The sequence below is a fragment of the Camelina sativa genome, chromosome 16 (genome assembly GCF_000633955.1).
Source record: "Camelina sativa cultivar DH55 chromosome 16, Cs, whole genome shotgun sequence".
NCBI lineage: Eukaryota > Viridiplantae > Streptophyta > Magnoliopsida > Brassicales > Brassicaceae > Camelina > Camelina sativa.
The window spans coordinates 8,024,540-8,037,765 of record NC_025700.1 but is presented as its reverse complement, the minus strand read 5'-3'; the positions used below and the strand labels follow the sequence as shown (position 1 = coordinate 8,037,765).

Here is a 13,226-nt window from a genome sequence, read left to right as displayed (position 1 = left end):
TTTTTTTTTTTTTTTTTTTTTGTCTCGAGCAACACTGCAGCGTTTCAACTGTTGAGCATCATCTACTATAATGTGGTCTGTCTTTTCTGATGATTATTATTTTGGTCTTCTGTTTTGTGATGCAGTGAGTTCTGTGGAATGGTGAGAAAGATATTCATCTACACACCTGAGGAAGTGAAGAAACTTTCACCGAAGAACAAACTCACAGTCAATGCACGGTTGCTGCCAAAGAATGATGTAGACGAAAATGGGAACATAGATCGCAGGTCATCGTCTATGGCTGGATCAAGATGAGTATATCACTGTTATGCTCTAAATGCACTTGCGACGTAGGAAAGATGAAAGCAGAAGCAAGAGATCGCTAAAAAATTTGATAATTGAGATGTTTGTGCATAGCAATGAAGTTTTTATTGTCTTCAGGTCTTATGAATTCACCTAGATGTAAACGTTTTGAGGAGTTGTGTAGCTTAAATGTGGAATTAAGATTCACGTCTAGATCTACCTGAAATAATGGTCATCGTCAAAAATAAAATTATGAAAATTAAATTTCCCCCTGGTTATATAGAGAATAAATTAAGGTACAAACAAAATTCTTTGCTTTTGTTTCAATCTGTTGCAAGGATGAAATAAGCACGAATTCACAAGTAGAGAGATGCAGCAAATACAATGTCTCTTTTGATCTTAGAAACAGCTTCTTCTAGTTTAGCTTCAAGCTGTGTTTCTCCTATAGATTTTGCAGCTACTATGAGCTGTTGCAGAACTTCCTCCATTCTCCTTATCGCTCTGATCAAGCTCCCTTCGAAAACACGAACAATCTTCATGACCTCAAAGAATTTAGACCCTTTTGCCCAAGCATACACCGCCTCCATTATATCCGGTCTGAATGATTGCACAAAACTCTCCACATCAATTTCGACCTGTCACATTGCCATTAAAGACAGAAAGTTATGGACCAAAGCTTCTTCATGGTCGAGTTTTCTAGAATAAGCGCAGGGAGAGAATGTTTTAGTGAATACCTTGCAGTCAAGCTGAAGTTCAGCAACACGCCTAGCTGTGTCTTGTAACTGTATGAAGAGCAAGTCGAGTTCTTCTCTGGGTTTAGCGGCGTCAGGGAGTCTCTCTCGCCACACAAAGCAAGAGAGGAGAGAAACCAACTCCTCCACCTTTGCATCCTTGAAGACACCACTGAACATTAGCTCCGTTAATGTCAATTCTTCTGCACTACTGATTTCACATGCAACCTTCCCCTTCAACTCCACGACATTATCACTATTGGTGTATCTGCATTTCAATAGCAATAATAATATAAATAAAGCTAATAGAGTTGTCAGTGGAGTATTACACTTCTGTGACTTTAAAGAGGGCAGTAGAGACTGATGCAGTTAATGTATAAGATTGAGTTGGTTTCATAAGAATATTTCGAAAGTGAATGGTATAAATTTAGTAAATATTTACCCTAGCCTTCGTAAAACACGCTTTCTGGCCTTGAGTTCATCTTTAAACGCCAATGTTGTTGATGATCGGACAGTTTTCTTAAGTGACTTGATCTTGGCTGTTAGCTCTTCCTTCATGTGTAGAACTTTCAGCTTTTCTGTTAAGAGCGGAGATTTCGCGATTTTGTGTTTTTCAAATAGGTTTTCCAGGGCCTCCAGGCGACGAACTGTCTTTTTGTAAGAGCTGCTCTTAATCTAACGAAATAAAAGTTGAATTCATCTCTTGTGACAAATGAAAAGATAGCAGAAACAGAAAAGCATCGGGGGGAAAACAAACTACCTTCATATCAACTTCAGGATCTAGGGGTATTCCATCGGGATGTCTAGAGAGTAACTCAGAAACCTTCTTCAGAGCATTCTCTCGAGCTTCCAGTGGTACAAGATCTTTTGGTATATTCATGATTGCACTGCTTAAACTCTTAATCTGGCCATGATGAAGAGAAACAATACAATAAGATCATCAATAACAAAATCAAGGAGAATGAGCTGCACAAGAATGTAAATAACATTATATAGGACAACGAAGACAAGAAAAGAAAATTAAACCGAGCAGCCATGATACCTGAGATAAAGGAACAGTGACCACAACAGGCTCACCACGTTCCTTAATTGGCACAGCCTTAACTTTCTTTTTGCCAACGCCATCTTTGCTAACCATACATCTAGTTAATACATCTACGGTGTAGTTTGCATCCTCTGGTCTTTTATTATCATCATCTGGATAAATTGTTCATGGAATCATCACACTGTTTGAAGGGATTCCAAAAATAACATTAAACCGAAAATTATTTCTCAGAATTCTAACCTTCAGATAAGCTTTTGACTTTGTTGAATTTCATTATTACTCCCCAGGTATCCTGATCTTCAATGCTGAATGATTGTGGCGCTTCATCATCATTTGTACAATCGAGACAAACTGCTCTGTTTGGCAGCAAAAAGGGTAAGCAGTACTTTGGGGTGAACACAATTTCACATATATCCTTCTTCAGACTCTTATATTGCAAAATGAGGTTATAGAAATTTTTTAAACTTTCTTCTTCTTCAATCACCATAGAGTTTCTCTCTTCTTCCAGGGATTTTATTTGTTTCTGCATAAACCAGAGCACAATCAGATCATTATAACGAAAGCAAGAAATCTAACATTTAGCATTATGCAACTGCACCTCGAGATCAGGTATAGCACGGTCAGCTTGAAACTGAAAGAACGAATTGCGGAGAAGATTCTCAGGATCACCTTCTTCACATCGCAACTGATTTAGAAGCATGTTATAGCTCAAATGGAAGGCACTGATAAAAAAATGAAACAAAACCGTCTAGATCAATAATTATGTCAAGAAGTCTAACGCTCTTAAAGCAGAACTATCAACCAGGTTAATCATTTTCTACCCGGTGTATTTAATATATCTGATACTGAACAATGTACCTGTTCAAAGAATCAGCACTTCCTTTGAGCATTGATTTGGCAACAGCGGGTTCCATCTTCTCATCAACCATGAGGATACAGATACCTCGTTTGTCAATACCTCGACGTCCAGCACGACCACTCATCTGTATATATTCTCCACTTGATAACCACCGGAACTTGTCTCCATCAAACTTACGTACATTTGTAAAAACAACTGTCTTTGCCGGCATGTTCAATCCAATACTAAATGTCTCTGTAGCAAACAAACACTAAAAGAAGATACTTCAAACTTAAGTAGTAATGACAAAGTGAGAAAGAGTAAACACTATTCAAAAGGGGAAAACTTAAGGCGATGATGTATGCCAAACAGAGTAAAATTATTTACCGGTAACCAGATCAAGAAGGCAGCAAAAATTGAGACTATGGAAATTTTAACTCTACTGCTTCACCTACCTTAATAAGACCTTCTTGAAACAATATCTCAATTACTTCTTTCAAAATTGGAAGCAGTCCCGAGTGATGAACGCCTATACCTCGTTTTAAGATGGGTAAGATATTTGACACCTGCAGTACATGAAGACATAAATTATGTCACTTTCCCCACAGAAAAAAATACATTCAACAAGTCAAATCGCATCTGAAACTAGATCAACTAAACAAGCACCAAAATGACTATTAATTCAACATCAGGAGTATAAGGAATATATGCTTTTACATTGTTAGTAACAAGGCATACAAAATATTAAATAAAAATTGAGATAAAAGAAGCGAGGTCGGTGGGTAATCCACAACTAGTAAGCCAACAAAACTAGCCATCACCTACAGAGATGTGCACAGGAACATCCTAGCACACAGAGAACCTCACAGCATTTAAACATAACAATATGTTTCACGAAATTGTGGAAAGTATTCACAAAGGTTATATAGGTTAAGGTGCATTATACAAACTCTCAGGCATATTAGAAAGAGCTTTAATGAATGCTTGCCTGAGGTAGCTTCTTATCATCATCTGAAAGCATATCAATTGCGCTAGTAAAGATAGTCTCCACAGCGTCTTTCTCATCATCGTTGTTTAAATCCATCTTAGACATCTGTGGAACAAACATATAGGCATTATACTCACGTTATAACAGTAGGTAAGAGCCACATCACGCAGACAATGAACTTCACATTTAAAATACACATAGAACAAGACAGGCCACAGAGTCACTGCAAGGTTTCAGGTAAACACATTATAATATCATAAAAACAAGTTTGAACAGTCTAAAAAAAACGAAATATATGAAGAGAGCGTTGTAGCAATGTAATAACAGACTGTCAAGATTATGATTGTAGAAACTTTTTTTTAATTTGGTGGTGGGAACAGTATATTATAGATAAGTCTTGATTCAAGTGAGGACTTCTTTTGCGAACCAACTCCTATAACCGATCCCAAGATACCCAGAAAATTCACCTTTTCTGTTACGTACTAACTCTATTGAACCTCTATCAGGACTAACAGACTCCAGCAAGAGAGTTTTTCTGAGCTAGCTAAGACAAATACCTTAGTAGTCAACAGACATAACTAGTTTCTGAAAGAATTAAAAACACACATGAATAAGATTGATCCCAAGCAAAAATAAGAAAACGATCAAAAGAAACACCTAATTTTTTGGACATATTTTCTTATTTTTAGCAGACTCAAATCAGATACCTGTTTTGCCAATAGTTACAAAAAAAAAACCATACCCCAAAATGAGATGAAATTGTCATATGACCGGGTTATTGAGGGATTTGAAAAGAGATCAAATAAATATATTATTTGGTAAATGATATATTTACTTGCACCATAAAAACAAAAGAGGAGGAAACTAACCTGCGTAGCAAGTGTCTCACATTCCTTTTTGCTGAAACTGAACAAAATCACGGGATCATATTGCCGCTGAATTATCATTTTCACCAATTTGAAAATGTCACTTTCTTCACCAAATTTTCCAATCACTAATCCCTTATGAGACTTTCCATTCTTGTCACCCTCATTAGTCGGAACCAGTGCGTTAAGAGATTTCTGGAAGCTATCCTCATGAAATTTAGCCTTCTCGTCCACAACCAAGTAAAGTCCATTACCTCCAGCAGGAAAGACATAGTGCTGAAGTGGAGTTGGCCGATAATCAGTGTAAACAATGTGGCATGGTTGTTGGTGAACCTGAAATATCAATTTTATAATCACATCTCCAGAGCAACCACATCAAATAACTAAAAATGGTTCATTTCTTTTTAATAGGCTTTTCACTATGTCTACTCAAAGAAACACCATCACCATATCTATACATGAAACCTACATTACATTTCGCTAAGGCGTGTTTCTATTTCCTCCAACATAAGTAAACGATATGGACAAGTTGATATATTGTACTAATCCAATCACACCAGAGAGGTAGCAGGGCAGCAAGAGTGATATACCTTAGCAACCCAATCCGCAAACTCCTTGGCATTGGGAACAGTTGCAGAAAGAAACACAAAACGAGAATTCTTCGGAGCCATTACAATACTTTCTTCCCAAACCACACCTCTTTCACTATCTCGCATGTAATGCACCTCATCAAAAATAATCCAGGCAACCTCCCGCATAATCTCTGACCCTTTGTACTGCATGCTACGCAAAATCTCCGTGGTCATGACCTAAACCAAAATACACAAAAAACTAAGAACAGATACCAAATAAAGCCATCTCCGAGACAGCACTTAAAAACAGTAAAGAAACTTACAAGGCAAGAGGCATTAGGATCAATTGTAACATCCCCAGTCATCAAACCAACATCAGCAAACTCCTCTTTAAAATCTCTGTACTTCTGATTACTAAGTGCCTTTATAGGAGAAGTGTAGATAACCCTCTGGTTTTCCTTCAAAGACATGGCAATAGCATAGGATGCCACAACAGTTTTACCAGCAGATGTATGAGCTGAAACCTGAACATGGAACCATACACTTCAGCTTTCTTATTTCCTTCTACATTCAATTGAACTACACTATATAACTAGAAAAGTTCATAACTTCTGATTCTAATCATAGAACTCAATGTAAAGTTCACAGCTTGAAGCAAAAGATTGAAACTTTACAGCTTGAAAACGTAGAAACAAAGCTTGGAGCTTTGAAAGCAGATTAAAGCATACCATGACTGACTCGCCATTATCGAGACACTTGATAGCTTCAGATTGGAAGGAGTCAAGGGTAAAGGGGAACTCTTTAGCCGGTGGTTTATTGTCAACGGAGGGAGCAAGAGGAACATAATTTTCAGGGAAAGAAACATCGTGAACGCAACCAACTAGCTCTTCGTTGATGATTTGGGTTGAATCGTCTTCTCTTTGAACCTTCTGCTGCGGAGCGCAATCAGAGGATTCCTCCGGTGATTTTCTCTTAACCGAACCCATGGGAGAATGGTGTGTGTGAGTTCTACCGCCGACGAGTAACGTTGCCGGTGGTTTGCACAAAACGAAGAAGATGAATACTTTGTCTCTCTCTCTCCACGTGTTTTAGGGTTTCCTCTTAGCCCAGTTAGCCCTTTGTAAGGCCCAATTGTTTTTTCTATCTTTTCATATCGGTTCAATTGCAGTATGTTTAATCCATTCAGTTTACTTATTAAAAATATATTTTGGTGAATATATAAGAATACAAATTTTTAAAATAAGAAAATAATAAAATCACTAAAATAATATGATCTTCGTTATTCTTCTTTATATTTTTAATCGTGATTCCAATCTTTTAATAGTACTTTAAATCTTTTTTTTTTCTTTTTGTCAAATATACATTTACAATATTTTGGAGGGAAACGTTAAATCATTTTTGGCGAGAAACAGACATTATTTATTGGCGGACGGAACCATAGAGAAGAGTAGAATCACATTTTGAACAAAAAGATAACAAGGTAGCCTCCACAAAGTGCAGCTATGAACATATCTAAAATCACAACTCATCACCTTTCCGTTTTATCTCGAACCTTGTTAAGATCATCCTCTAAACCGGCTTGATTTGTTTTCCGTTTTATCTTGTTTGAGTTTTACTCGCACAGTAACCATTAACCAACTAATGGTGGGGCTAATTGTTGTAAGTGTTACAAGATGATCATACTGAGTCGCTCAAAAGTCAAAAATGAAAAACAATTTTAGCCCAAAGCGTATAAAAAGTTTACTACCGAAATGTACTGTTTCGAAGAACAAAAATTATTATTCAAATTGACCTGATAGCAAATGAGCAATGACTTTTTTGTTTGATCTTTAGGTTTTTTTAAGTTTCAATTGCAAGGGATGTTTTACTCTATAAATTGGATCGCTAAGCATGAACGGGACTAAAGATAACTAATCACAACATAAAGAAGAACTAGTTACTTGTTTTAATACAATGGCTGCCTCGGAATAGCTAGAACCAACAAAAACCAAAAAAAAAAAAACATTACGATTCACTTTCCATACAATCAGTTTTGTTTTGCATCAAACAATGAAGTCGGCTCATCCTCGTTATGAAATAGTTTCACAGGTAATTGGACTGGGGAAATTAGAATATATTACCTGCCCGTGTGTTGTTGGAGAGCGAATTCGAATAAGTGGAATGTGATTGACTATTCGGTAATCTTCTCCTCCTTTGGCAACTTTCTTCTCAAATCCTCTTTCTTTTGTGCTGAGAGTCAGTTCTTTTAACGAAGTAATAAATCTAAGCCCATTTGGAAGTTTCTTGAACATTGGCTCCATATCCATAGTGAGAGTATGAAGACGTGACATGGAGCCTTTTTCCACTAGCCACTCTTGCAACCATTCTAATCCAACTATTTTAAGCGTGTGCAGTTGAGGAAATCCACCGCTCGAGCAAACCATTACCCTTCCAACAAAAGCTTTATACTCTATAACAACCTGCTTTAGTTGTAGTAGCTTCTCTAGTATCGGCATTGGATCCTCCACCAAGCAACAACGTTCTAGAGATATGGTTGTAAGATGGGAAGGTAAGTGTTGCACGTCAGGTAACTTTGGGTTATACCTCATCAACATCGGTAGTTTTGAATTAACGAAAGGCGTGGAATCTATAGAAAGATTTTCCAAGTGTCCCAATTTACTTAGAGTTGAAGATAGAGTTTCCATAGCCCACCCTTCTTTGCCACTGATATAGATTGAGAGACTCTTTAGCCTTGTCATACCGTGAAGATCCGTCAGACTGCTATGATCTGATGAAAAGTTCATTAGCTTCTCCAATTTGAGTAGATTACCCAATTCTAACTTGGTCCTACCAGGTGTTCTGAATGGTAAACAGAGGTATCTCAGTTCTAACATATCTTCAAAGACATTGGGCATGTTGGTCAGACCAGAAACTATTTTTAGATTTAAATAGAGCAGCGACTTCAGGTTCCGCAAAGATGAAGGTAGATGAGATAAAGATGCCCCAGCTAAACTCAAATACTTCAAGTGGATGAGCTTTCCAATATTAGAGGGTAACTTCCTTCCCTTGAAATCAACGTCACTAAGATCTAAAACCCTCAACAATTGTAACACCATGAAGTTTGATCCTATAGAATAAGAAAACCCATTCCCAACTCGAATAAACAAGAGAGATCTAAGTTTGGAATTTTTTATCTGCCTCTCTCCATTAAAAGTATCTGTGCAGTACACTACGAGTCTACGTGATTTGCTACAAGTTTGAGAGTGTACACTTGATCTGCATGCTGGATCAGTGACAATCTGTAAAAACTTCTCTTCCTTAGCTTTTAACAAACAAATCTCTCTCATCAAATCATGCAACTGACAAGTTTCAAATCTCCAAGTCAACATGTTCCTTTCAGAAATAACCATATTTCTCTTCACTAACTCTTCTATGTAGAGATCTACAACATCTCGAATGGTAGCTCCCTCGTACTCCATAGGCTTTGTTATTCCTTCTGCAGCCAACACATAAGATACTTTCTCTAACGATATTTTGTGATCTTCTGGATAAGAGGCTAAGTGGAGTAAGGAGTGTTTCAAATAACTAGGTAATCCTTCAAAGCTTAAAGATAGAACATGTTTAACCGAACAACCATCGGTCTCACTAAAACTAATTCCTCCCACAATGTGATGTTTAATATTCTCATATATCATTTCCCACTGACGCAATGTGTGTTTGGCAGCTAACAACCCTCCTAACACTTTCACAGCCAATGGTAGTCCTCCACAATGTTTTCTCATCTCCTTAGCCATAACTACCATTTCGTTATCAATTATATATCCTACAAAACATCATGAGGCTTATATCAGTTAGCGTTAGGATCTTAGTGATATCACGTAGAATCATAGGAGCTTAACTTTATCCCCAAAAAAAAAAATAACTAAGATTTATTTGAGTACTTTTTTTCGCATTATCCATTAGTTTTGGTGTTTTTCCTTTTCAGTTTAGGTTTATGAATGGGTTGTACGTTGTCCACTTATCCTATATCAGGATCGCTTATTGTCTATTGTGAAAGGTCTACCCTGTTTATGAAGATATGTAGCTCGTGTGCGTGTCAGTATTATATGATATAAAACTTATTTTCTTCACAAACAAGATGATTTTCCACTATGTTTGTGGAAATCTGATTTGATTTGTTAATCTTCTAATTTTTAACTATCTTTCTATAAGTTAGTTTGTGAAAATACAAATGGGGAATACAAATGTGTTGTAGATGAAAGTTTTCTTTTCTATCCCTCCAAGGCTCCAACGTTGATAGAAAAAAAAAGTTATAACCTTCCAACCCTCTTGGATTCGTCGGTGTAAACCTATTCTTATTGACTTTTTTTTTTAATCAATCAAAATTCACCGTGTAATCTAATTAAACAAACTAAAAGAAGTAATAATATCTAAATAAAATAACAATTTATTGTGAGACGATTTATATATTTTTGCCAACGTATAATCAGAAATCCAAAAATAAAACCTAAACCCTAATGGTTATGTATAAACTCAAATTGACATAATTTACTTAATTAAAATTTTTAAACTTTAATCTTCTTTTATAAACCCAAACCGATATATGATTTCGTTTAGTTATAAAATTTAAACTCTCATCATATAAATCGACATACAATTTTGTTTATTTCACTACAAGAAAACAAAGCGATATCCGACGGACAGAATCCCGTCAGCTATTTCTGACGGATTTTCGACTGATATATGACGAAATTTGAACCGTCATAATCTGTTGGTAATCCATCGGACAATACCAACAAGATTTAGTCACCATATCCCGACAGAATCCTAACAGACAATGTCCGTTAGAAAGTTTCGTCGGAACACCGTCGTTATTCCGCCGGTCATATGTTACCGTTATTAAAGTATTTTGAAAAGTGTCGGTGATCCATCGGTCTTCCGTTGACAATAATTTAGAAAATAAATTATAAAAATTTAAATATATAAAACTTGAAAAAACTCATACGTCCGTTGATAATCTGTCGGAGTCACGACAGATTCCCAACGGCCTTACGAGTTTTCTCGGATTTATGAATTTTACTGCATTTAACACGTGTTTTAGACTCCATTGGAAAGCCATCGGGTACATTTCCACATATTACCGACATATTTTCGATGGGTTTAAGGTATAGGGTATTGAAATATGAAATTTTATAACTTAACACATTCACAAACACTAATTTCTTAAGTCTTAAAACACTTACAATCAGTTTTGGTCTATTATGCTAGTATAAGATTAAATTTTCAAAATTGAACATGATTTCATCATAAGTGTTTCTATATACACTTAGAATGTTACTTAAGAGTTTGAATGTTGTGAATGACTAAATTTTAAAATTCTTTTTTTATATAGTTTTTTTTTAATAAAACAGATTTGCAAGCTATGTAGTTGGTAATTGAGTAGGAAAGATATTTTTTCACCCTATATATCGAGGAAAAGATAAAGGTAATGCTGAGGAAAAAACTGTCTGGGTTACTAACGCTATCACAAAAGGAATTACAGGTATGGGATCTTAAATCTACACTATCTCATTGCTGTAAGATAGATGTTATCAATAACGAAGACTTATGTTTTTAGTTGATACTGTGCTTTATGGTGCAATAGTCTTACTGAGTTCTCATTTAAGCATATCCATGCTTTATGCTTAGTACCATTCATCTCTTTGATGTTTAAAGTTACTTAAGCATATCCATGCTTTATGCTTAGTACCATTCATTTGGAACATTTTGCTTATGATTCTTTTTCTACATTTTGGTTGTTCTTAACAAATTTTGCTTATGATTCTTTTTATACATTTTGTTCTAATTGTTCTAAATTTCAGGAAACTCCACAAACCAAGGGTCGAATCTTTGGATTAGGAAAAGTTGCAAAAAGACTTCATGCTTGTTTATGATCGTGATCCTGAACTTTTTCGAGCCCTCCAAGAGAAAGATGACCGTATCGAAGCTCTTGAGAAGATGATGGAAAAAGAGAATGAGAGGAACAAGCTGAGAGATGAGGAGCTTGCGTCGTTCATGGCAGAGATGCGATCAAAGTTGCCTGTGAATTCAAGTTCTTATGCGATTTGTGTATTTTCATGGCAGAGATGCGATCAAATTTGTGTATTTTGTATTTTGGAATAGCTCATTTTCTCATTTACAAATCAAAACCCTAGCCACTACTTTATAAATCCAAACCGACATATTCTTTCTTTTAATTTGAAAAATATAAACCTTTATTTTCATTTAGAAATCCAATCTGTCATATAATTTCATTTAATTGTAAAATCTAAATCCTAATCTCCTATATAAATTCAAACATTTCCTTTGATACATTGTTTGAATTTTATAATCTAGCATTTATAAATAGTATGTTAAGTTTATGCAAAGCTTACCAGTTGTGTCGTTCTTAGGAAATGCTATCATTTGTAAAAGTTTCCAACATTCGTCAAGAGTAAGGCCTTTTGGCTTAAAGGAGACACATTGTGGATGTACATCATCATTGCGAGAAGTGAGCATCACCTTCCAACCAGCTGCTATTAACAAGCATAAGTGTGTTAGCAATCTATGAGCTTTTTTTTTACTATCATTACTTAAAAATAAAAGAGCATACATGTACGAGGAGAGGTTACCTTTTCTCTCTGGAAACATTGGCTTTATTATGTCCCAGTCTTTCCTAGTCCATACGTCATCAAAGACGATCAAAGTTTTTTTGGTTTCCAACAATTGAATGAGTTTCTCCTGAAGTTCGTCTTCATTCATATCAGATATCTTTTTATTTAGTGATATGTTGATATCATTAGATTTATCTTCAGAGATAAGACTCTTTTGTAGTTCATCTTCCTTGATAGCAGCAACGTAATCTCCATGACTAAGATTCTTCAGGATTGTCTCCCACACATACTTGCGTGTAAACTCTTGTGATACACACACCCATGCAAGTCCATCAAAATGATCTTTTACTCTATCATGATTAAAAACCTGCCGCACAAGGGTGGTTTTGCCAAGACCACCCAATCCAGTTACAGATACCCCATGAGTGCTATAGTTTTCCACCAATTCTTCAACCAATTTATCAACATTTTTCTCCAAACCAACAAGATTGCTTTCAGGTTCACTAGAAAATGTATGACGCGTCTCCCGTTGCCTTTTTAGTTGAGCCTGTGAGTCTCCACCGTCCATAATGTCTGATTTTATGCCTAAAGTCTGCATAACTTTGATAACCTTGGAGACCCTCTTACTGATGCTTGTGATTTCCAAGGCAATCTCCCTACGACCACCTGAAAAGCAAGCAAGACTTTTCATGTGACTCTTGATCCCACTGCCTTTTAAGAGAAAGGTTTCGATTATATCCTCAGCATCATAGGTGATTTCCTTTATCTCTTCCAGGCAGTTTCTCGCAAGTGCACGTGTTTGTTTCTTTGAATCCGCATCATATAGAAAGGCCATTAACATGTTCAGATCACCTTTTAGCTCAGTAATTTGCTCTTCAACTCCCTGGAATAGCTCATATTCTTGGCTCACGAGTTCCCAAAGCTTTTCAACACCCAATGATATAATTGAATCAGCCATAAATCCTGCATATATTAAATAGTAACGAAGAGGTGAAGCCTTTTTAAAATGAAGAGGAAACATTAGCAAGAAACGTACATAACATATACGTCAAAATGCATTTATCAAAAATATACGTCAAAATGTAAAAGATAAAAATGAAATTCAGAACAATGTCGGATTGTGATCTGATGCGACAAATATAGGAGGAGATATAATTTGGTTACAGTTATTGAAGTAGTTTAGCAAACTCAACCCTTATTCATTTCACAAGAGTGGCTATATTACTCTTAGATCCAAACTCAAAAGAAACCATTTGAGGATTTGACGATTCAAGTAAAAAAAAAAAAAAAAAA

At 35.9% G+C, this 13,226-nt stretch overlaps 3 protein-coding genes across 7 annotated transcripts in view; 1 reads left to right on the top strand and 2 right to left on the bottom strand.

Annotated features, from left to right (window-relative positions):
* LOC104750142 (auxin response factor 1) overlaps positions 1–550 on the top strand; it is a 5,367-nt gene extending 4,817 nt beyond the window's left edge. For all 4 annotated transcript variants that reach the window (XM_010471898.2, XM_010471897.2, XM_010471899.2 and 1 more), the window contains one exon: positions 126–550. In XM_010471898.2, coding sequence (XP_010470200.1) covers positions 126–294 — 169 coding nt within the window. In that variant the 3' untranslated portion in view covers positions 295–550. The remainder of the gene's footprint in view (positions 1–125) is intronic.
* LOC104750141 (DExH-box ATP-dependent RNA helicase DExH9) lies at positions 574–6,403 on the bottom strand. The gene is made up of 14 exons (XM_010471894.1): positions 6,051–6,403; positions 5,646–5,846; positions 5,341–5,559; positions 4,754–5,083; positions 3,885–3,989; positions 3,352–3,462; positions 2,917–3,167; positions 2,657–2,780; positions 2,299–2,581; positions 2,056–2,210; positions 1,774–1,917; positions 1,456–1,688; positions 1,017–1,281; positions 574–917 (listed from the first exon to the last, which is right to left on the bottom strand). The coding sequence occupies exons 1-14, from the start codon at positions 6,306–6,308 to the stop codon at positions 639–641; spliced, it is 2,958 nt and encodes a 985-aa protein (XP_010470196.1). The 5' UTR covers positions 6,309–6,403; the 3' UTR covers positions 574–638.
* Positions 7,291–13,226, bottom strand: part of LOC104750140 (putative disease resistance protein At1g59780) — a 6,652-nt gene continuing 716 nt past the window's right edge. For both annotated transcript variants that reach the window (XM_010471893.2, XM_019238289.1), the window contains exons 2-4: positions 11,952–12,896; positions 11,715–11,852; positions 7,291–9,124 (exon numbers count right to left, since the gene is read on the bottom strand). In XM_010471893.2, coding sequence (XP_010470195.1) covers positions 7,392–9,124; positions 11,715–11,852; positions 11,952–12,891 — 2,811 coding nt within the window. In that variant the 5' untranslated portion in view covers positions 12,892–12,896 and the 3' untranslated portion in view covers positions 7,291–7,391. The remainder of the gene's footprint in view (positions 9,125–11,714; positions 11,853–11,951; positions 12,897–13,226) is intronic.